At 38.6% G+C, this 25,276-nt stretch overlaps 1 protein-coding gene across 1 annotated transcript in view; it reads right to left on the bottom strand.

The window, feature by feature from the left end:
- Nucleotides 1-18,532, bottom strand: part of LOC137501029 (uncharacterized) — a 40,361-nt gene extending 21,829 nt beyond the window's left edge. The window contains exons 1-3 of the mRNA XM_068227886.1: nt 18,467-18,532; nt 13,990-14,085; nt 13,021-13,116 (exon numbers count right to left, since the gene is read on the bottom strand). Coding sequence (XP_068083987.1) covers nt 13,021-13,116; nt 13,990-14,085; nt 18,467-18,532 — 258 coding nt within the window. The remainder of the gene's footprint in view (nt 1-13,020; nt 13,117-13,989; nt 14,086-18,466) is intronic.
- Between the last annotated feature and the right edge of the window lie 6,744 nt (nt 18,533-25,276).

The following is a 25,276-nucleotide window of genomic DNA, read 5'->3' as shown; positions in this document are numbered from 1 at the left end:
AACAAGGCACCTGGAATTGATGATATTCCCACTGAATTACTGACTGCCTTAGGAGAAACCAGCATGGTAAGGTTATTTCATTTAGTGTGCAAGATGTATGAGACAGGAGAAGTCCCATGCGATTTTCAGCAGAATGTTGTTATACCTATTCCCAAGAAAGCCGGTGCTGACAGGTGTGAAAACTACCGCACTATTAGTTTAGTATCTCGTGCCTGCAAAATTTTAACACGTATTATTTACAGAAGAATGGAAAAACAAGTTGAAGCTGAGTTGGGGGAAGATCAATTTGGCTTCAGAAGAAATGTAGGAACACGTGAAGCAATCCTGATTTTACGTCTGATCTTAGAGGATCGAATCAAGAAGGACAAACCCACATACATGGCATTCGTAGATCTAGAAAAGGCATTCGATAATGTTGATTGGACCAGGCTATTTATGATTCTGAAGATGATAGGGATCAGATACCGAGAACGAAGAATTATCTACAACCTGTATAAAAATCAGTCTGCAGTGATAAGAATCGAGGGCTTTGAAAAAGAAGCAGCAATCCAGAAAGGAGTGAGGCAAGGCTGCAGTTTGTCCCCTCTCCTTTTCAATGTTTACATAGAACAGGCAGTAAAGGAAATCAAAGAGAAATTTGGAAAGGGAATCACAGTCCAAGGAGAGGAAATCAAAACCTTGAGATTTGCCGATGATATTGTTATTTTATCTGAGACTGCAGAAGATCTCGAGAAGTTGCTGAATGGTATGGATGAAGTCTTAGGTAAGGAGTACAAGATGAAAATAAATAAGTCCAAAACAAAAGTAATGGAGTGCAGTCGAACGAAGGCAGGTGATGTAGGGAATATTAGATTAGGAAACGAAGTCTTAAAGGAAGTAGATGAATATTGTTACTTGGGTAGCAAAATAACCAACGATGGCAGAAGTAAGGAGGACATAAAATGCAGACTAGCACAAGCAAGGAAGAGCTTTCTTAAGAAAAGAAATTTGCTCACTTCAAACATTGATATCGGAATTAGAAAGATGTTTTTGAAGACTTCTGTGTGGAGCGTGGCATTGTATGGAAGTGAAACATGGACGATAACTAGCTCAGAAAGAAAGAGAATGGAAGCTTTTGAAATGTGGTGTTACAGAAGAATGCTGAAGGTGAGATGGATAGATCGAATCACGAATGAAGAGATACTGAATCGAATTGGTGAGAGGAGATCGATTTGGCTAAATTTGACGAGAAGAAGAGATAGAATGATAGGACACATCTTAAGACACCCAGGACTTGTTCAGTTGGTTTTTGAAGGAAGTGTAGGTGGCAAGAACGGTAGGGGTAGACCAAGGTATGAATATGACAAACAGATTAGAGCAGATGTAGGATGCAATAGCTACGTAGAAATGAAAAGGTTAGCACAAGATAGGGTGGCATGGAGAGCTGCATCAAACCAGTCTATGGACTGATGACTCAAATAACACAATATCTGATTCAAATACAATCAATAGACCAAGTGCAGATTGGTACAGTGGATTTAATAACTGTTAATCTGAGAGTAATATTTGCTCGAGACCCGCAGATGAGATAAATATACATTCCGAACAGTGACTAATATCTCATATCAGTACATGAACGCGAGATATATATGCATTATGTGTGCTCCACTCATTTGTTACTGCTGTAAAGAACTTAAGTTGATTGGGCTCAATGCCTTGATCTAATGAGGCCCCAGTCTGACTAACACTGGAGTGTAGGCTGCGCAAATTATAGTCTAACATTGGAGGCACCTTTGTGTACTCGTACACACAAAGCGGTGAAGAAGTGATCATAATCCAAATATTCTACAGAGTACCAGGGATGTAAATAAGATACCATGGACGTACGTGGAGTCGACACCAGGAAGTATCAACCTCGGCTCACCGCCATAATGATGAGCTAAGCAGCGGAGACACTGCAGCCATGTGGGCTGTGGTGAATGGCACCAAATTGCAATAGATTAGTACGAAAATTCATTTCTAGGCATGTTCCGATGAAAGCTAATACAATTGGTCAGGGAATTTTTCATTATGTTATGTAATATTCAATGTCAGCCACTTAGGCTGGAGAATTGTTTTAATTAAATTTGAATTTAAATTAAATTTAAATTAAGGCTGGGAAGTATGTAATCAGCCCAAGCTATTCATATATATATTATAGTTAGATGGGATCAAAGGGAAAATGTTAGAAATTACATAGATATTGAATTTTGCTTGTGTAGTGTTTTCTGTTTAATTTCATATCATTATTTTATTTAGAGATATTCGAGTAAAAGGCCTTATTTTCAAACAGGCTAGACTCCTTCTGCATTGGTTATATTTATATCAGTTTACAGTATAAATTCAGTCAGGTATTTCTACCCATTTGGAATGTACGATTTCAGGTACCAACAGTGCGGCAGTGACAGCGATATTAGAAGCTCATTTAATTTAGCAAGAAGATGAGTCTAGAATAGTGGCATGGGACTGAACCAATGATATGTGTTGTGAAAGGCTAGAAATTCCAGAGGGATGTTTTTAAGGCGATATATTTGTGATTAGACTGGATATGCCTTGTTTCTAATGGGAGTTGTGTCTGAATATGAAATAATTAATCGGCTGTGAATTTGCAAAAAATGTCATGGTCAAATTGGGAAAGGAACGAATATTTGTTACCTCCCAAGGAGAAGTTGTATGGGCAGTTGCTTGCCCCATTGAGCTTCAATGAAAACATGAGTACTGAGCTGACAGAGCTGTTTGTTTCCCGTCATAGCCCGAGAATTGCGTAAGGAAGTCCGGTTAGCCTCCTAAACTACGTCCCCTCTTGTCTGCAAATATTTGTTTTTTTCACTACAGCTGTCCGACTGAAGACAAGGAAATATATGTCTGCGTGTAGATGCATAACCAATGTAGCCTGCTGATGCCGTGTTCGATCCCCGATGTCTTTAATTTATTGCATGTCTTGTATATATGTATTTTTATTTTTTATCTTTCCACAGCTGTGTATTGTTTTGATTTTTGTGATTTCGATTTCATGTGTTGATTAATTTAGGTTTATCAGCTCGTTAGCTGAATTTCACTGATAACCCGTTCTGCCTGGTTTATTTTGTATGTGAAGCAATCCTGACTTTACATCAGTTAAAAAGGACAAGCACACATAAAATATTGTTTACAGAACAAGAAAAGGCATTCGATATTGCTGAATGGACTAACCTGTTTGAGATTCTGAAGGTGATCGGTATCAGATACCGAGAAAGAAGAATTATTTACAATGTAACAAAAATCACTCTGCTGTCATAAGAATCAAAGACTTTGAGAAAGCAGCAGTACTCCATAAAGGAGTGCAGCAAGGATGAAGGTTCTCCATCCTTTTCAAAGTTCATATAGAAGAGGCAGTAAAGAAAATCAAAGAGGGATTTGGAAAGAGAATCAAAATCCAAGGAGAGGAAATCAAAACCCTGAAGTTTGCTGATGATATTGTTATCTTATCTCAGTTGTGCAGAAGATCTATAGAATGCTGAATGGTATAGACAGAGTCTTGGGGAAGAAGTAAAAGATGAAAATAACATACCTGCCAAATTTTAGAAATAAAAAATAGGACAGGATAGAAGCATAAATGGAATAAAGATCAAAAAGAGAATAATAAAGTGTTGTGCCTTCTCCATCCTACTAAATAATGTAGAGATATATATATTTCATTACCCAGAGAAAAGAGAATGCAAACTTTCAACATGTGGATATAATGGCAAATTGTATAAATCTAGTGGGTTATATTTAAGTCGCACCAACAGAGATACGTCTTAAGGTGAGATTAGGATACGAAAGGGCTAGAAGTGGAAAGGAAGCAGCCATGGCTTTAATTAAGATACAGCTCCAACATATTACTGATATGAAAATGGGAAATCATGAAAACCATCTTCTGGGCTGCTGACAGTGGGGTTCAAACCCACTGATCTTTTGGTTGGAGCATAATAAAAACAGAGAAGTACCCCACACAACCAGATGCTAACCTCAGCTCATCAAGACAATTAAACTGAAGAGGCTAAAATACATGCATCACATTATGAAGACTCCTGAAAAGAACAGTCGATTACAAGTAATTCTGTTACAAGTAATATTTTGAGGAAAACATTTTAGCAGAAGATAGACATCTTGGATCTACATTTTGAAGAAATGGGCTCAAGCTCTTTGACATATGACCAAAGGAAAACAGCCAAGCTCATAGCCTAAATCTGCTCAGGTAGCAGTAACAGTGAAAACATCAGTCACCAGATGCCATCCAGAGGAGGGACTTTGAATAATAATAGCTGCTATGCATTACCTAGCATAACATTTTGAACTGAATGAAGAAAATATAAAAATAATTTCAAAATACTGGAAATCTCACTGTAAATCTTTTCAAAAACCTTCAAAATGTCTGCTTAAAAATGAGGAGTTGCTCAATGAAATCTATTTCAGCAGTTTATTACAATTTCCATTATCAGAAAAGTGCCAACAAAATATTAGATTAATGTCATTAAAATATTAGATAAATGTCATTAAAACATTAGATTACTTTAAATGAGTTCACCTGTGAGTCTCCTGGCTCTTCCAACTCTAATTTGGGTTCTTCTTTCAAATGCATCTCTTCTGATGTAATTTTATAATTGTCCTGTGAAAAATTTAATTTACTAGGCATATTTTTCAGATACCTGGAAATTTATTAATATATGTGTGTGGGCTTAACAATTCATAATGTTGTAGTAAATGAATTAGTTTCAGTTTCGAAACTTCATTATCATTTTCCAGAAAATATCTATGTCAAGTATCCTTAAAAACATGACAACTAAGAGACTTTTGGGAGTGGAGAAATGTCCTGTTTGAACACTCAGAGTTATTTTTGAAGAGTCAAAAAATTAACGATATAAAACCTTCTAAAATAACACTGAATGATCATGAAAATGTATAGACACACTTAAAAATAATCTGCTCATTATAAACAAATCAATTCTGAAATGTTAAGAACTTCACAATTTAACACTGTTATATTTCACTTCCTGTACTGGCAAATACAACTTAGTAGGAAATATGTATCTTCCATATTTGATGTTGTCTATGAAGTGCTCAGCCTAAAGGCAGGGAGGATCCTCAACTGCTCTATCATCAGTTGCCGTTGGCAGCTAGGTGTCACTGAGGATGCAAACTAAGAAAATGAAAAGTGAGGTAGTTTACAATTGCTTTCCTCTCCCAGCCAGACAGTCCTGGTATACAGGGTGTTAGGTGTATACGTGCAGATATTAAGCTAGTCGGCTAAGAAAAATACATCTCATAATATATGCTATGTACTTTTTACCTTGTCCTATTAGTTTGCCCATAACTGAGCCAAATATTTCAGGACCTAATGTGTTTTGAACGGCCGTAGCATGATACGCCGGTGATGTCATTCTGTCTACGCGTAGCGGAAGTACAGTAGCCGAGTATAGGGCTTGTTGAACCTGTTTCTTATCGTAGGCCAACACATGTTGTTGTGCACTTCCCCTAAAGGCTTGGCAAGTAGAAGAGGATGACTCACGTGCCAGGTCACTTGCTGTACTCGAAAACCGGTGTAGGGTACTCTGTGTGAAAAGTACACAGAATCCTTACAGTGACGTCGAAGATCCGTACAAGCACATACGTGCGAATCAAGTGTTGTGTATTTGTGTGCGATTTTTAAGACGTCAATGGCATTACTCAGTGATCCAAGCTGACAAAATGAAAGGAAATGGTTAATAAGTAAATGAAATATGGGCGCAACATTTCTGTGCTGTTATTGCAACAGTCTACGATGAATTTCTGACAATAGACAATGCGGGTTGTCTATGCTTATTCATAAACTTTTTAGGTCATTGAAAGGACGGTGGACACTGAAAGACAAGGATATAAGTATTCAGTGAAATTGTTATTAATGAGACAAATTTCAAAAACCGTAGTTGCATCCATCGTGAACATTGCTCGAAGGAAAAAGACCTACTGTGGAATTGCCTCCGGGCATTTCTAATAGAAGGCTTATTCTTCTTTTTCCTAATCTGTTTACCCTCCAGGGTTGGTTTTTTCATGGGACTCAGCAAGGGATCTTACCTCTACCGCCTCAAGGGTAGTGTCCTGGAGCGTGAGACATTGGATCGGGGATACAACTGGGGAGAATGACCAGTACCTCACCCAGGCGGCCTCACCTGCTATGCTGAACAGGGGCCTTGCGGGGGTATGGGAAGATTGGAAAGGATAGACAAGGAAGAGGGAAGGAAGCGGCCGTGGCCTTAAGTTAGGTACCATCCCGGCATTTGCCTGGAGAAGGGGGGAACTACGGGAAACAACTTTCAGGATGGCTGAGGTGGGAATCGGACCACCTCTACTCATTTGACCTCCCAAGGCTAAGTGGACCCCGTTCCAGCCCTCGTACCACTTTTCAAATTTCTTGTCAGAGCTGGAAATCAAACCTGAGCTTCGGGGGTGGCAGCTAATCACACTAACCACTGCACCACAGAGGCGGACGGAAGGCTTATTACTGAACAGTAAGTACCGATAGGTAAAATGATGACTGTAATGGACCCGTTTAATTAGAACTTCCGTAAAAATAATATTACTACTACTACTACTACTACTACTAATAATAATAATAATAATAACATCTTTACGTTCCACTAACTAATTTTCACGGTTTTCGTAGACGCTGAAATGCCAGAATTTTTTTATCATCATCTTATCTGCACAGTTCATAGGGGTGTCTTACCTGGAGTTCCTCATAGGTACGTTATTAGAGCTTTCAGAGGACGCTCCGTTTCGACTACGCCGAAACATGTGGTTTTTACACGATGTTCCACCACCTGATATAAGCCGCTTACTGCGTGATCATTTGGATCAGTCCTTTGGTCTATGGCGAATAGGATGACATGGACCCATCAATTGGCCCGCCAGATCTCCAATGGATATTACGGAAGACTGGATTCGGAGAAATGATTTTCTTTTGTTAGTTGCTTTACGTCGCACCAACACAGAGAGGTCTTATGGCGACGATCGGACAAGAAAGGCCTAGGAATGGTAAGAAAGTGGTCGTGGCCTTAATTAAGGTTCAACCTCCGCAATGCCTGGTGTGAACTTGGGAAACCACGGAAAACCATCTTCAGGGCTGCCGACATTGGGGTTCGAAGCCCCAATCTCCCGGATGCGAGCTCACAGCTGTGCGCTCCTAACCGCATGGCCAACTCGCCGGGTACGGTGAAGTGAAGCCTGCAGAGTAGTCCAGGGAGGTCACTTGAACAATTGCTACGTGTTTCACATTGGTATGTCAGATGTTACACCATTTCTGCAGCGTATTGAGTTGGGAGTTCAGTTCTCAATCGATGTAGTATTTTGAGTCTCGATAGTTCGATATTCTCATAAATCCGAGCAGAAAAATTGAAGTACCGGTAACAAAAATTATAAATATAGAGTTTCAGTTCGCGATTGCCTTGTGCGTGGCGCAAGCTGAACACAACACACGGAAGACGTGCTTGTTAAAACGCTAGATATTGACCTTGAACACAGCATGGCAGTTCTTCATTCTACACTGTACTGGTTAGGGTACATTGTGTGTGTGTGTGTGTCTGTTGATGTGCATGTTTGATGTTTATACACAAAACCTGTTTGTCACACTTTGTCCTCTAGTGCTAACCACAATACGAAGATACACCTGACTCATCGCAAAGAGACCTGGTTCTGGTCTTACGCATACTATCCTGTAGTAAACTACTGCGAGCGATGTTGGCACAGGTGAAGTAGATTTCATCTTGTTTCCTCCTACACCACGCATATTTTACTATTTTCTTCCCTGCCTTTCAGCTCCTAATGACTTGTTAATAATAATACCGGTGATGTTATTTGCTTTACGTCCCACTAACTACTGTTACTGTTTCTGGAGGCGCTGAGGTGCTGTAATTTAGTCCCGCAGAAGTTCTTTTTACGCGCCAGTAAATCTACCGACACGAGGCTGACTTATTTGAGCATCTTCGAATACCATCGGACTGAGCCAAGATCGAGCCTGCCAAGTTGGGGTCAGAAGGCCAGCGCCTCAACCGTCTGAGCCACTCTGCCCGGCAGCAAAAAATATTATTATTATTATTATTATTATTATTATTATTATTATTATTATTATTATTATTATTATTATTACCGGGCGAGTTGGCCGTGCGGTTAGAGACGCATGGCTGAGAGCTTGCATCCCGGAGATAATGGGTTCGAATCCCACTGTCGGCAGCCCAGAAGATGGTTTCCGTGGTTTCCCATTTTCACACCAGGCAAATGCTAGGGCTGTACCTTAATTAAGGCCACGGCCGCCTCCTTCCAACTCCTAGGCCTTTGCTATCCCATCGTCCTATAAGACCTATCTGTATCGGTGCGTCGCACCGACACAGATAGGTTTTATGGCAACAGATATAACTAAGGACTAGGATCGGGAAGGAAGCAACCGTGGTCTTAATTAAGGTACAGCCCTAGCATTTGCCTGGTGTGAACATGAAAAACCACGGAAAATCATCTTTAAAGCTGCCGACAGAGGGATTCGAAGCCAGTACATCCCGAATATTGGATACTGTTCGAACTTTAGCGACTGCTACTATCAAGCTCGGTGATGATTTAAGAGTGGATTTCTGCCGCTGGTTAATTGATCAAGCACTCAATCCAGAATTTCTGTCAAGTGTATTAGTGACACATGAGGCAATTTTTATAGAAGGAGTGTTTAATATTTAGTATACCAAGGCAACCTCTAGCACCGGCTCTCAATTAATATCTGGATGCATGCAGTGGGAAGTCTGTCTCTTTGACCAATCGTCTTTTTATTAGCGTTATTTTGCTTTACGTCCCACATACTATTTATACCGTTTTCTGAGACGCTGAGGTGACGAAATTTCATATCGCAGGAGTTCATTTACGTGCCAGTATTTCTACGACACGAGACTGACGTATGTGTGCCCCATCAAATATCATCAGACTGAGCCAAGATTGAACCTGCCAAGTTGGAGGTCGGAAGATAAGGACCTCAACGGTCTCAGACACTCAGACCGGTACCAATCACCTTACTTGCATAAATTTGATCGGTGTAGCTTTCCTTATGGTGACGATGGGATGGGAAAGGGCTAGTATCGGAAAGGAAGCGATCGTGGCATTCATGACGTTACAGCCCCAGCATTTGCCTGGTGTGAACATGGAAAACCACGGTAAACCACCTTTAGGGCTGCCGACAGAGGGGTTGGAACCCACTATATCCCACTCATGAGCTGTGGAATATCCCCATTCAATAGGACAAGGCAGTTTCCAGCACCGGTTCTAATTAATATCAGGATGGGTGTAGTTGGAGGTCAGTTACATCTTTTTATTAATGTTATCTTGCTCCTGTACAGTAGATACAGTACGTTACTGGAGCTTTCAGAGGACGTGTCGCTTCGACTACGCCGAACCACGTGGATTTCACACGATGGTGCAGACATTTCCTCAACGGTAGACAGGACGATGTGGAACTATCAATTGGCCAGCCCTTATTCCAGTGGATTGTTATGCCTGGGGGGACATGAGAAACAAAGTATACCGAACTGAGGTAACCACTTCAGATGACCTCCGTGAACGTATGTTTAAGCACCAGAGGATATTCTGAACCACAGTGGTGTCTTGGCTCGAATGACAAGTTGCTTTATGTCGCACCGACACAGATAGGTATTATAGCGATGACGGGGCAGGTACGGGTTAGGAGTGGGAAGGAAGCAACCATGGCCTTAATTAAGGTACAGCCCCAGCATTTGCCTCGTGTGAAAATGAGAAACCACGGAAAACCATCTTCAGGGCTACCGACAGTGGGGTACGAACCCACTATCTCCCGAATACTGGATACTGGTAGCACTTAAGCGACTGCAGCTATCGAGCTCGGTGTACCAGTAAATATACCGACACGAGGCTGACGTATTTGAGCACCTTCAAATACCACTGTACGAGGCCAGGTTCGAACATGCGAAGTTGGAGTCAAAAGGCTGGCACCTCAACCGTTTTAGCCACTCAACCAGGCAGGAAGCACGAAATGTAGGTACGTTTAATTTACTTAGTTGTATAATATGTCCATTTTTCGTTTCAAACAAAACGTTCGATGTGCTTCGATAAGTCAATTCTACTCATATGGATATCCTATGCCATGCATTTGTTCGTTGGCGCAAGGAACTGTCTTCCTTCTTCTACCTTTACGCAATGCACAACGGGGATCGTACGGCATTTCACGTCCCGCCGTGCGTATCCCAACCAATAATTATATCACACGCTCGTACAGGTCGCGCACCGACACAAGTTTTCAGGTCATTTCCATACTCACTAGACCACAGGGCTGACGACCACAGATATCCCTATCCCCTAAAGGACGTAACAGCAAATGAACCAGTATTAACGCTGAGAATTCAATACATCTCCAGGGTCCGAAACCGATAACTAGTGTTGTCTGAAACCCCTAACACGGAAACTAAATACTAACAACAACAAACCAGTCTGGCGATAATGTAACGTAACATGTTGTAGAATGGTAGCCTTCAGCTGTTACCGTAGGTCAGTTGCTCGTAAACATAAAACCAGTTTGGCAAGTATATTACGTAACATCTCGTGGCATTGAATAGGGAGCGCTCAGCTGTCACAGTAGTACATTTGCTCTTAAACATAAACAGAACAGAAACCAGTTTGGCAGGGATGGCGCGTGACTTGCCTTTTATCAAAGGAAAGCTATTCATTCACAAGAACAAGGCATACTACCTATTCTAAAAACATCGTACCCCTTTGCTCTCGAAAATAACTTCCGAGGATTACTAAAAGTTTGATATATAGTGGTTCGTCACATCGTTCTCTATTGCTACAATAAATATCTGCACGTATACACCTAACACCCTGTATACCAGTCTCTCATGTTCTCTGAACTGTACATACGGACCACCTACATGAATGTCAACTTCACACCTTTTCTTACAAGATCTGGCTGTATTAGAATGGTATTACCCATACTGCTCATACCACAGTCACTTTCATATCCCAAGAGTCAAGGATGAGAAAGAGACATAAATACAAGTGACAAACGTGTTCTGGGCCAATCCAGAAGACATCAGGAATTGAGCACACAATATCTCACCACAGATAGATTAGGTCAGGCCACCTCATATGAAATTTAGAAAGGATATCATCAAGGACATCAACCCTAAACCACATGAACCATATAAACTATTATTCATATAGGTTATCTGAACTATATTGAGTTACAATATCACAGAGGGGCTGTATGCCCAACATCAGCGCTCCTTGTAAAGGAATGAGAACATATGGTCAGCTGACAGGGATATTGCAATTAGATTTACGCCGCACTGACACAGATAGGTTTTTGGCAATGATTGGATAGGAAAGGGGAAGGAGTGGAACGAAGTGACTGTGGCCTTAATTAAGGTACAGCCCCAGCATTTGACTGGCATGAAAATGGGAAACCAAAGAAAGCCATTTTCAGGGCTGCCAATTGTGGAGTTCGAACCCACTATCTCCTGAACACAAGCTCACAGCTGTGAAACCAAACTGCATTGTTCATGGTGACTGGATTTCATAATTATTGCGAAGCAAGAGGTTGGATTGTTGTCTCAAGAATGCCAGCCCTATGTTCAGCATATGGCTGCACTAATCAGTGTAACTAATCCAAGGATACATTTTGTTTTAACTGTCACTGAATTATAACTGACATTGCTTTTGTGTAACTGTTTACAATTAAACCCATTTTAATGTAGTACTGTGAGGCAGAGTTATTATTCATTCAAATATGTTTCAGATTTCCTTCTTACAGACCTTTTCCACATAGTTTGAAACCATCACAGACATCAGCACAATACAAATGTTTAAAAATTTCACTGAAAACACGATTAATTACTTGACTTTGCAATGTGTTTATTATTGTGTTGGTGCATGCATGAGACAAAATACAGTGTAACTCCCTTAGAAGTGAATTATGACTGTTCTAATAATGGTGAATAGATTGAATGTCATGGAGCAGTGTTATCCAAATTCATGAATCTAAACTTTACCACAGAAAGGTACACAAAATACCATAAAATGGGATTGTCTTTGTAGATTTTTTATTTGTTTTCACTACAAAGGAACAATAATTGCTAGATTTATTCTCATCCCAAACCTTAGAGTTAAGTGTGCCAATAACAAATATTTTAATATATATTTTCAAAATATACACTAAAACTTATTTTATTTTAAAAATTGAATATCTGAAGTAAGTCTGCATTTCTGAACATGTTTTCGCATGCATTTCCAGAGTTTTAATATATATGAATTTACTTCAGAATCTAAACAGTAAAAGGAAACACTCAACATGTGGCTTTCAAACCACAAGCATGCTTTCCTCCCTTACTCTCAAAACGGGCTGCCTGCCAATGCTACTTGGGTTCATCTTCCTAATTTTGTACCCCAGGATCGCGGTGTCCCATTCTTGTCCGTATGTGAATAGTTCATTCCAATAGCTTTATCGAACAATAACAGCAATGATACCAGATTCTACATGATATGCTGTGTTCATTTCCTTTAACTATTCCACCAGCCACATGATACACAATGAGAGATCTTGGAACTACCAGAAGCAAGTACAAAAAGTCGGTAAGAAAACTGTCCATCATATAAAAATACATATTTTCCCAAGAACATCATATTATATGCACCGAAATGCTATGGGCTTTACGTCGCACCGACACAGATAGGTCTTATGGCGACGATGGGATAGGAAAGGCCTAGGAGTTGGAAGGAAGCGGCCGTGGCCTTAATTAAGGTACAGCCCCAGCATTTGCCTGGTGTGAAAATGGGAAACCACGGAAAACCATTTTCAGGGCTGCCGATAGTGGGATTCGAACCTACTATCTCCCGGATGCAAGCTCGCACCGAAATGAATGACAGTCCCCTGAAATCTGTTCAGTTATTTCCTTACTATATCCATTATGAGAAAATGGCTTATTAAATTATGTACATTACCTCAAAAGAGATTTCCTGTGTTAGCCTTGGTTCTGTTAACTCTGATCTGGTTTCCTGTTTCAGAGGTATAATTTCTGATGCATGTTCAATATTTTCCTATGGAATAGAGTATATATTAGGCATGCTCTCTGCACATATCTGCCAATTTATTCATCATAACATGACCATTATAATTCATTACCTATCAGTATTTGAGTCTATTTCAATATTTACTAAATTTAAGGTAAATTTCTATATGTAGAAGATCCTTAAAATCAAAAGGTGCAGTTCAGGAGAAGAATTCCTGAAATATACTGCTAGTAGCAATGATACCAGCTGTGACACAGCATGTACATTGAGAAGAATCATGGAACTATATCAGCTGCTGTATGGTACATAGCATTGGGCCTTACAGCAATGCTATTTGTCACACCAAGGTGCAATACAGTACCCAGTAGAAGAACTTGCAATTATTGAAGAAAATTACAATATCATATAGGAAACCTAGTAGTACTATTAAAACTACTACTTATCATCTTCAGGCTTAATGCTTTAAAGTAAGGAGTCTCTTAATGAAAACATTTCAATATTTTTCTCATATTTTTCTATGTAATGTCTATTAGTAACAGAAGAAAAATAACTGGTAGAAGTGCATTTATAAATCTTAGGTTCTATAGTCTGTTGAAAATGAAAAGAAATGGCTTCAGATACTCACAATTATAGAAATTATGTGTTCAGTATATTTACACATTCAAAAGTATTAATAGCAATGATACCAGTTCCCAAATGATAGCTAATACAAGATTTTGGAACAAGGTAAAGCAAATACTAAAATTAGGTATGAAAATTGTCAAACTTCTACAAATTTATATTTTTCCTAGAACCCTCAACTCATATGCACTGAAAGAAATGGCTGCCCAATGAAATCTGTTCACAAATTTTTTCCTACCTTCATAATCAGAAAATGGCATATCAAATTATGTACAATACCTCAAATGCCGCTTCAGGTGTTGGAACTGGCTCTGTTATCTCCATTTTGATTTCTTGTTTCAGAGGTACTGTTTCTGATAAAAATTCAAAACTTTCCTGTGGAAGAGAATATATACATTGCACATCCTTTGCAGACACCAGTCAATCTACTCACCAAAAAATGATAATTCATTACCTGCCAGTATTGGAGTTAATTCAAAATTTACTGATGTTTAAGGAAGATTTTTCTTGTAGATGATTCTTGAAACAAAAGGGTGCAGTTCAGGAGAAGAAATCATTCTAGCTCAATGCTCAAGGATACTTTTCACTGTGGAGCACTTATATCATAGATTAAACTATCAGTGTTATATCACAAAAATTGTACATAAATAGTGATAATTACTCTAATCATTCTAATCATCCTACAACTCTCAAAAATACAGACCACCGACCTTTACACCAGAAAGTAAAGCTAATCATGAAATATATCTCATCCATCTCACCTGCTGTAGGTTAAGACACCAACTATGTGTCACCAAGGAGACATACTAAAGAAATGAGGAGTGAGATAGTTCCCTTTCACTTTATTTTCTTAGGCAGAATGTGCTATCACACATTACTCTGCCAAGAATACTGAAATGTTAATTTACTATTTCTTTTATATCACACCAAGACAAACATGTCTTATAGCAAAAATGGGATAGGAAAGAGCTAGCAAGAAGCAACCAAAGCCTTAATTAAGGTACTGAAATGGAGTACAAAAGAAAACCAACTTCTAACCCACTATCTCCCATTTGCAAGCTGTGAGGTATGCGATCCAAGCCATGTATCCAACTCACTTTGTCTGTATGACATGCATCCACCAAATGAACTCAACATTTGACATCAGTGAAATAAATATCACTTCCAGAAATTTTCATCACATGATAAAAATGATATGTTACTAGAATTTGGGCAGGCCTTTGCCTACCATGTGACCTATACTCAGCTTAAAGCCAGCAGATTACAAGGTGATGCATGTTCAGCCTCCAGGTTAATACAGTTTGCTTCTTAAACCTGAGCCAACCGAGCTTGATAGCTGCAGTCGCTTAAGTGCGGTCAGTATCCAGCATTCGGCAGATAGTAGGTTCGAACCCCACTGTCAGCAGCCCTGAAAATGGTTTTCCGTGGTTTCCCATTTTCACACCACGCAAATGCTGGGGCTGTACCTTCATTAAGGCCACGGCCGCTTCCTTCTCACTCCTAGCCCTTTCCTGTCCCATCGTCACCATAAGACCTATCTGTGTTGGTGCGACGTAAAGCAAATAGGAAAAAAAAACCTGAGCCACCCTTCCCAATATATAAACCCTGAATTGCTCTTGTGCAAGCTGAGTGGACGTCAAGCCAGTTCTCAGAATTTGGTAAAAAACCTACCAGGCCGGTAATCAAACACAGAGTCTCTAAGTAAAATGAAGACTCTCCACCCCTACGTCGAAAAACTGGGAATGTAATTATTATATTTACAGTAAAATAAGCAAAGTAACAATAACCAAAACTCTTGTTACTAACGGAACCATCAGGAGCCATGAATACTAACAATGTTTAGACACACCCCAGTTAGAGCACAGTGCACGTATTTCGTCCGCATATACCGTATTTTCTCACATAATTAATGCACTGTTTTGATGAAAAATTTGTATGTATAAATTATTCAATTAATTCATGTATTTAAAAAATATTTGCAATTGATTTACATTTGAAAGAATATATCAAATATATACACAAAATAGGTTCAACCTATTTGCGGTTATCGTCATTTGGCGTAAAATTATGGCAGAAAGCTCCCTTTGCATTACGAGCTGATGATATGACCTGAAGTGAAATAAATATGAACTAATAAAAGTTCAATTCATGTTAAGTACATAATAACAATGTACCGACAAAAAAGAAAACAAAAAAGTATGACCTTTTTTTAGGGTACCATCTTCGAGTTCGTTACCAGCACTGGAGGAAGAACTGCTGCAACTGATAACATTGCCCACATCTCTCCATAAGAAATCATTTTGACTCCCATCTAATGAATTTGAGATTCCTGTTTTCTTGAAGCTCTTTACAATTATCTTCGAAGAAATCATATCCCAAGCATGCAATATCAACCCACAAGCGGTACTTGAATCTTGCCTGTTGGGGTAATTTCATGCACATTTCCCGCCATCCATCACTGATAAAGTTTTCGCACATTGTTCTTGAATGGTTTATTTATCGAAACGTCCGAGGGTTGAAGTACCAACATCAGTCCACCAGGAATCATTGCCAAATAGGTTTTCATGCTTTCCAATAACTTCTTAGTGTCTTCTGTCAGGTAGCCACGAAAACTGTCCATTACGAGAAAGGCCGAACATCAAAGGAGGCACCCTGCTCGATTTCCCCAAACTGTTCATAACCCATCTTGTACGAGTGACGTGTCCATCCACCCTTTTTCATGGATATGAACGTGGATCCCTTGCAGAAATTTTACTTTCGGCATTGCTTTTCGATTTAGTACAACGCTGGTGCAAGCTTTCTGCCATCAGCAGTTACAGCAAGCATTACAGTGCATCATTGTTTTTCGCTTCCCGGAGTGCGTACGATAACCCTTGACGTCCCTTTCTTATCGATTGTTTGACTTTGTGGTATGTCGATACTTTTTGGCGTCTGATCTGCGTTTCCTATTTAGGGGAGTAAATATTCCTCAACCTAACGCTTCTCAATCACAAAGTGGTGAAAATCAATTACTTTTTGCTTGAAATCATTCGGCATTCTTTGAGATAGTGTTCTTCGCCAAAGAGAGCCCATTTCTCTTAATAATTCCATGTACAGCAGCTATTTCTCATCCTTTAAAATACAGCATTTCGTGACTTCTCTACTTGCAGATACTTGCCACTTTTTGGTCCGCACAATACTTTGCGAGACTTGTTGGTCGCTTGAAGTGCAATTTTCTGTTTTTTGCACCCGAAACACACATAAAATATGTTTGTACCAGACTGGAATAGAGTGTCACTAGCTACTTCTGTGCTGATTCACTCAATGAACTAGTGCAGTGGTATTTCCTACCGGCTAATAACAGCATGTTGCCCAGTATTTGGAATGCCCAGTTTTATAATAGGAAGGTTGCTACTCAAGTAGTAGACAACTTTATCTTGAAACGTATCCGGAGCTGCGTGATGGATGTTTGAAAAAGTGGGTGCGTCAAATACAGGAACATTTCTTTCTCTCCAATTTGGATCCAAAAATACTGGGGTGCATAAATTATGCAAGAGCATCAATTATTTGAAAAAATACAGTATGTAAAAGAATCAGCCATCAGTGAGCCAGTCTGAGAACAGTCAAATCAAGAAGAGAATATGTGGGAAAATGAAAGAAATCTATGTTCCAAAGTCAGTAAATACCCACCATTTTCAGCAACAATAAATGACGCACAGGATTGCATTACTGCTGCTCTGATGGTCAACAAGAGCAAAATGCTACAATGTGTACTAACCTAACTAGACCTATAGGTGTGCCATGTGATGAAAAGAAGATGTATAGAACAACTGTACCTCTCTTATTATGCAACATGTTTTATTTTGTGTGAAAGACATAATAAGCTATACGTTTTAAAATCTAATGAACCCTTTAGAATAACTTGATATGTTCACAAAGAAATATTTCAGCTCCAACACTGGCACAAAATTTCCTTAACATAACTTTGATTCACACAAGTTTGACACTAACTTTATAAGAATCAGGTATGGGAATTTGCTTGTACATCAGGTTAGAGTTCAAAACAGTAATATTATAAGAATTGGCAATGCTACAGGTGTTGAGCAGGAATGTGCTCATATGTAGGATACATTTAGATGTCACTCTGTTCTATAGTGCTCGGACCTTGGAATTCTTTCAGCACATATTTATTCTGCGAACACTGTGTTTATTTCAGAATCTAGCCTTTAGCAGTATAACATCTTTGAAGCAGTACTTCACAGTGTTTGAATAGATTATTACCGTCAAGCCACAGTTGGTTACTGAACATCACTTTAACAATTTTTAAGGTTTTCAAAGACACTAAAGTGCCAGAATGACATCAAGCATAAATTTACTTATGTACCAGCATGATTAGCCATACGTGCTAAGATATTTGAGCATCTTCAAACACCACAGGACTGAGCCTCGATTTCACTTGCCAATATAAAATTAGCATGACATTGCTTTGCCCTCTGATGTACCCTAACTGACAATTTTCCTTCAAGTTTAAGAGCCACTGAACTACAAGACGAACAATCTGAAGATTACAATGGAATATGCTGAGTATAGCAACAGACAGAGCAAAGAAAGATCATAAAAATCTCTTCACTTCTTTGCCAGAACCTTCACTGAAGCTCAGCCATCATCAGGGTGCTTGCTTTCAGATCTGCTATACTGACAAAATTTTGTGTCAACCTTATTCAAATAATAAGGGTTAAATTCTAATCACTATTAAGTTATATGGATTGAGACTTACAAGTGAAGATTTTTCAGTTCCTTCAAGCCAGACTGGTTCCTCTTTGATCTTTATTTCTTGGTCCATTTCACACTGCAAATGAAGTAGTTCAAAGGTTATGAGGTTGTAAATTGCTTCAAATGAACCTGCAGGCAAACAAGAGCCAGAAATATATTATCACGATAATTATTGATGTGTAGATCATAGTCCAATTAATTTTTATATATTTATTTGTCTGTAGTAGTGGTGAAGTTATGACTCATGGTCCTCTCTTACAAGAAGCTTGTAGTCTTACATGGCTATTGAAATCATGATCATAGCTAAAGGATATACAGTTTCACACAACTGTCAATATCATGAGCACAACCATAAGACCTCCAATTTGACAACACTGTCAATATTGTGATGATGGCCATAGGTATTACAGTGTTACATGACTGCAAATATCATATTCATAGACATAGGATGTACAGATTTACAAAGAAATAACTTAATACTACAGACACATAACTTTCCATCCTAAAATCCCATGTGGACTGATCAGGATTAAATAGCAGCAAACTTTATGAAATTCCAGTGACTGGGCCAATAGCTTATCAACCTGAACACTCTCCTGTGCCAACATCCTATATGTACTTGAATTGTGTGTTATATTTTGCTTCTTCACACCATTATTATCCTCTGCACTTCACTCCTAAACAAATGAACAATTCCCAATGCCTTCAGATGTGTTATATCAATCGTTTCTTTGCTGGGATCAAAATCCCCCCAATCATTCTCTCCTCATCAATTTGATTCACTATCCATTTAGTTGTGGTCTGCTCTATCCATCTCACCTTCAAGAACTTTCAATAACTCTACACATCAAAACCTATGATAGAAGTGAGAAAATTTCTGTTCTTAAGAAAAGCCAATGGAGAATTTCAGTACCAGCTAGGAATGCAAGAGCACACTGCAGGGGGCACAAAGGACAATCCTCTCATTGTTAGCACCTTGCTCACTTGCAGGGAAAATGTTGCCATCAGTTACTGAAGGACATTTTCTTTATTGGTCTGCACATATCCTAACTAATGACAGAACCTAGCAGAGAGTGTGATGAAGTGAGTTTTGTGACAAACCATTTGTCTAAATTGAAAGATAAGAATTTCAGTGAATGATAAGAATTTAATTTGGTCCATATTGAAATGAGATTACAATTAAATTAATAATATATTGTGGTTCCACCTATTCAATACCAGAAAACTTATTAATGCAAGGTTACATTATAAGTTAATCACAATTGGGACCGGTTTCAAACTTTAGTCAGGGTCATCTTCAGCCTGTCGCTCAAAAGGTGCAAGGTAAAATTTCACTGGCAAATAACAAGAGAGTGTAGAAAACAAACATTTTTCACATGACAGAAGTTCAATATTGTATAAGAAAGATGCACTGAGTATTCAAAAGTCTTTTAAATTTGAAAAAGGTGCAAAGTAAAAATTTCACTAGCAAATGAAAGACGTAGAAAACAAACTTTTTCACACGATGAAAGTTCAATATAGCACAAGATATGTGATATTCACAAAAGTCTATATCATATAAGATATGCAATGTAATAATGTTGCAGATATTTGATATGTGATATTGAACTTTTGTCATGTGAAAAAATTTATGTTTCCCTAGTGAATCTTTAACCTTGCACCTTTTGAAAACTTTAAAAGACTTTTGAATACTCAGTGCATCTTTCTTACACAATATGGAACTTTCGTTATGTGAAAAAAGTTTATGTTTTCTGTTTTCTTGTTATTTGCCAGTGAATTTTTGCCTTGCACCTTTTGAATGACAGGCTGAAGATGACCCTGCCAAGAGGTCAAAACCAGTACCAATTTTGATTAACTTATAATGTAACCTTGCGTTAATAAGTTTTCTTGTATTGAATAAGTGGAACCACAATATATCATTAATTTAATTGTAATTGGCCTAAATGTTAGGGAATTTGTTCCACAGATGCTAATGAATCCAGCCTGTGCTGAATTCTGGGAGTGAGTACAGGCAATTGGATTGTTCATTCAGCTGGCAACTTAGGAAAATATCACTCATTTTTTATGTTTTTCTGTAAAAGTAATAGGGCAGATTGGTTGTTCCACAGCACTGAAAATGAATACATTTTGTCCCACGTGTAATACGAGGTAAGATTTGACTTTCAATGTCGGGGACAATACAGTACTAATGCACGCAAGGCTTACTTGTGCTGATCATCACTGTTTACTTTGTCAATAAATGCTGGTTTTACATACAAATAACTATATTTTACGGTTTTCAGAGCCAGAATTTTGTACTAAAGAAGTTATTTTGTGAGCTGGTAATTCTCAGATAATATCTTACGAATATCTTTATGATATCACACACATACAAAACGTCAGGTGTGAATACTGTCTATCAACTGAATAATACCCACTGTGGGATGTTGATATGATAACAATGAATCTCCAAAATAACACTGATATATGAAGGAATTCTTCAGGAATATGGATAATCTTACTGATAAGCTAAACGGCACAGCTGTCAACATTTCAAACCTGGAACTGTATTACTAACATGATTTGTAGCCTACTAAGCAAGAAACAAAGAAACATTCTGAAAATCCCTCTTTATTCGCACACACACGTGAATCAAATAACACGCTAAAAGAATAATTAAAATGATATACTAAATCTTGTTATTTCTTTGTAAATGTATCAGCCTCAAATCTTCACTTAAAAAATTATCCGTACAATTAAATTTAGATATACGATGCAGTGAAACTCGGATATAGCCCACATATTATAGTTACAACACAAGACGGAAAGACTTGCCCGCAACCGTACTGTAAAAGGTACGGAATTTTTAAAAAGAAGATGGGTATTTGGGTATACATTTGTTAACGCTTAATCATACAAAAATAACACTAGTACAATATACAGTAAGTGGATTTCGGAAACAGTTTTGCCTGAAACCTGAGTAAGAAAGGTTTATATGAAGTCCATTACTGAGATCTAGAAGATCGGCAGAAGTAACTGGTTGAGATTTTAACTCTCCAACAATATTTTAGAGACCGATGCACAATGTAAAATGTTAGAAATCACAATCCCTTAATGAAAAAATATCTAGGAGAAATGACACAATTAGTGGAGTAAAACGGTACAACGTATCGCTACGTCCCTAATACATCATACAAAGCAACTGCAATCGTCCTAAGCTAAAGACATACAGCCCACTTGAAACAAAACCGGATTCAGTGAAGTGTGCAGTAATCCAAAATTATAAACTACCAGTGGAGTATGCTAAGATCAAGACGTGAGCTACCACTAGACTTAGGTTACCCCTTTTCGATAACTGGTTTAGTGGACGTAAAGCCTCCAGCATTTTGAGCTGCAGCCAATAGCCAACGGAAAAGACTGCTGTGTTGTCAGGACTGATTCACAAGCTACGTATTGCCCTGGCCTCTGCCACTGACAATACTCAATACATGATCAGTGGAGAAAGTAGCCTAAGGTTTAGCAAATTAAAGTCCGGCTTTGTGGCTAAATGGATAGATTGCTTGCCTTTGGTCCGATAGCCCTGGTTGAATTTTCAGGACCCTTACATTGTCAATTCCGCTGGAGCTGTTTTTTTTTTTTTTTTTTTTTTTTTTTTTTTTTTTTTTTTTTTTTTTTTTTTTTTTTTTTTGCGAACAGGCCAAACGTAGGACCACGCCAATGCCACTTCACTTCCTTCTTAAAAATCCCTTCTTCCTTCCCTTTCTCCACAGTGCCTTCATTCTTTCAGAATGTTGCACTCTTCTTTCTTCAGTCCATCTTCCCCCTCTGCGCTTTTTCTTTTCTTCCACAAAAACTTTTATATTAGAAAGTCTTTTCCTGACTTGGTCTCTATCACGATATTCTTCATCTGCAGTTCCTAACCTCTTGAGTTCTTCCTTCATCTGCTTGGCATATCACCCCTGGCTCTTCAAGTAGTACATTTTATTAAAAATTTGTTTACTTAACCTTGCTGGATCCATTCTGACCATGTGTCCATAGAATCGCATTTTCGTTATTGTTGTTTCCAGGTCTTCTGTTCTTTTGTATATCTCCTTATATGATCGTATTCTGTAGTTTCCCTCTACCACCCTTGGGCCGTAAATTCTCCTTAATATTCTCCTTTCAATCTTTAGTAGTTTTTCCAGGTTCGTCAGTGTTGCTGTTTTCACCCCATACACAATCACTGTTTCTTTTTTTGCTAGTTGCTTTACGTCGCACTGACACAGATAGGTCTTATGGCGACGATGGGACAGGAAGGGGCTAGGAGTGGGAAGGAAGCGACCGTGGCCTTAATTAAGGTACAGCCCCAGCATTTGCCTGGTGTGAAAATGGGAAACCACGGAAAACCATCTTCAGGGCTGCCGACAGTGGGGTTCGAACCTACAATCTTCCGAATACTGGATACTGGCCGCACTTAAGCGACTGCGGCTATCAAGCTCGGTAATCACTTGTTTTACCACAGCATCATATTGTCTTAGTTTGGCATTAATGGAAAGATTCTTTTTGTTGTAAATGGCTTTGGTGGCCTTTCCACCTTAAGTCTCCTATTTTCCATGGCCTCTGTATCCATCCCGTTGCTACTGATAATCTCTCCCAGGTATTTAAACTGCTTTGTGACCTTCACTTCGCCATATTTCGTCTTCATTTGTTCTGTTCACATAATTCCTGTCCGTGTTCATCATTTCTGTTTTTGTGAAGGAAATACTTCAACCTATTTTCTCGGCTATCTCCTGCAGTTCATTTATCTGTGTTATTGCTTCGTTACGAAAATTTGGTTATGTTTATTTGTTCTTGGCCTCAAAAATAGTGGACACTGGCAGGATCAATCAATCAATCAATCAATCAATCAATCAATCAATCAATCAATCAATCAATCAATCAATCAATCAATCAATCAATCAATCAATACTGATCTGCATTTAGGGCAGTCGCCCAGGTGGCAGATTCCCTATTTGTTGTTTTCCTAGCCTTTTCCTAAATGATTTCAAAGAAATTGGAAATTTATTGAACATCCCTCTTGGTAAGTTATTCCAATCCCTAACTCCCCTTCTTATAAATGAATATTTGCCCCAGTTTGTCCTCTTGAATTCCAACTTTATCTTCATATTGTGATCTTTCCTACTTTTATAAACGCCATTCAAACTTATTCGTCTACTAATGTCATTCCACGCCATCTCTCCGCTGACAGCCCGGAACATACCACTTAGTCGAGCAGCTCTTCTTCTTTCTCTCAGTTCTTCCCAACTCAAACATTGCAACATTTTTGTAACGCTACTCTTATGTCGGAAATCGCCCAGAACAAATCGAGCTGCTTTTCTTTGGATTTTTTCCAGTTCTTGAATCAGGTAATCCTGGTGAGGGTCCCATACACTGGAACCATACTCTAGTTGGGGTCTTACCAGAGACTTACATGCCCTCTCCTTTACATCCTTACTACAACCCCCAAAACACCATCATAACCATGTGCAGAGATCTGTACCCTTTATTTACAATCCCATTTATGTGATTACCCCAATGAAGATCTTTCCTTATATTAACACCTAGATACTTACAATGATCCCCAAAAGGAACTTTCACCCCATCAACGCAGTAACTAAAACTGAGAGGACTTTTCCTACATGTAAAACTCACAACCTGACTTTTAACCCCGTTTATCAACATACCATTGCCTGCTGTCCATTTCACAACATTTTCGAGGTCACGTTGCAGTTGCTCACAATGTTGTAACTTATTTATCACTCTATAGAGAATAACATCATCCGCAAAAAGCCTTACCTCCGATTCCACTCCTTTACTCATATCATTTATATATATAAGAAAACATAAAGGTCCGATAATACTGCCTTGAGGAATTCCCCTCTTAATTATTACAGGGTCAGATAAAGCTTCACCTACTCTAATTCTATGAGATCTATTTTCTAGAAATATAGCAACCCATTCAGTCACTCTTTTGTCTAGTCCAATTGCACTCATTTTTGCCAGTAGTCTCCCATGATCCACCCTATCAAATGCTTTAGACAGGTCAATCGCGATACAGTCCATTTGACCTCCTGAATCCAAGATATCTGCTATATCTTGCTGGAATCTTACAAGTTGAGCTTCAGTGGAATAACCTTTCCTAAAACCGAATTGCCTTCTATCGAACCAGTTATTAATTTCAGAAACATGTCTAATATAATCAGAAAGAATGCCTTCCCAAAGCTTACATACAATGCATGTCAAACTTACTGGCCTGTAATTTTCAGCTTTATGTCTATCACCCTTTCCTTTATACACAGGGGCAACTATAGCAACTCTCCATTCATCTGGTATAGCTCCTTCGACCAAACAATAATCAAATAAGTACTTCAGATATGGTACTATATCCCAACCCATTGTCTTTAGTATATCCCCAGAAATCTGATCAATTCCAGTCGCTTTTCTAGTTTTTAACTTTTGTATCTTATTGTAAATGTCATTGTTATCATATGTAAATTTTATTTCTTCTTTGGCCTTAGTCTCCTCCTCTATCTCGACATTTTCCTTGTAACCAACAATCTTTACATACTGCTGACTGAATACTTCTGCCTTTTGAAGATCCTCACATACACACTCCCCTTGTTCATTAATTATTCCTGGAATGTCCTTCTTGGAACCTGTTTCTGCCTTAAAATACCTATACATACCTTCCATTTTTCACTAAAATTCGTATGACTGCCAATTATGCTTGCCATCATATTATCCTTAGCTGCCTTCTTTGCTTGATTCAATTTTCTAGTAAGTTCCTTCAATTTCTCCTTACTTCCACAGCCATTTC

The sequence above is a fragment of the Anabrus simplex genome, chromosome 5 (genome assembly GCF_040414725.1).
Source record: "Anabrus simplex isolate iqAnaSimp1 chromosome 5, ASM4041472v1, whole genome shotgun sequence".
Lineage (NCBI taxonomy): Eukaryota > Metazoa > Arthropoda > Insecta > Orthoptera > Tettigoniidae > Anabrus > Anabrus simplex.
Note: the sequence above shows the minus strand (reverse complement) of the source record. Positions and strands in the feature narration are given on the sequence as shown.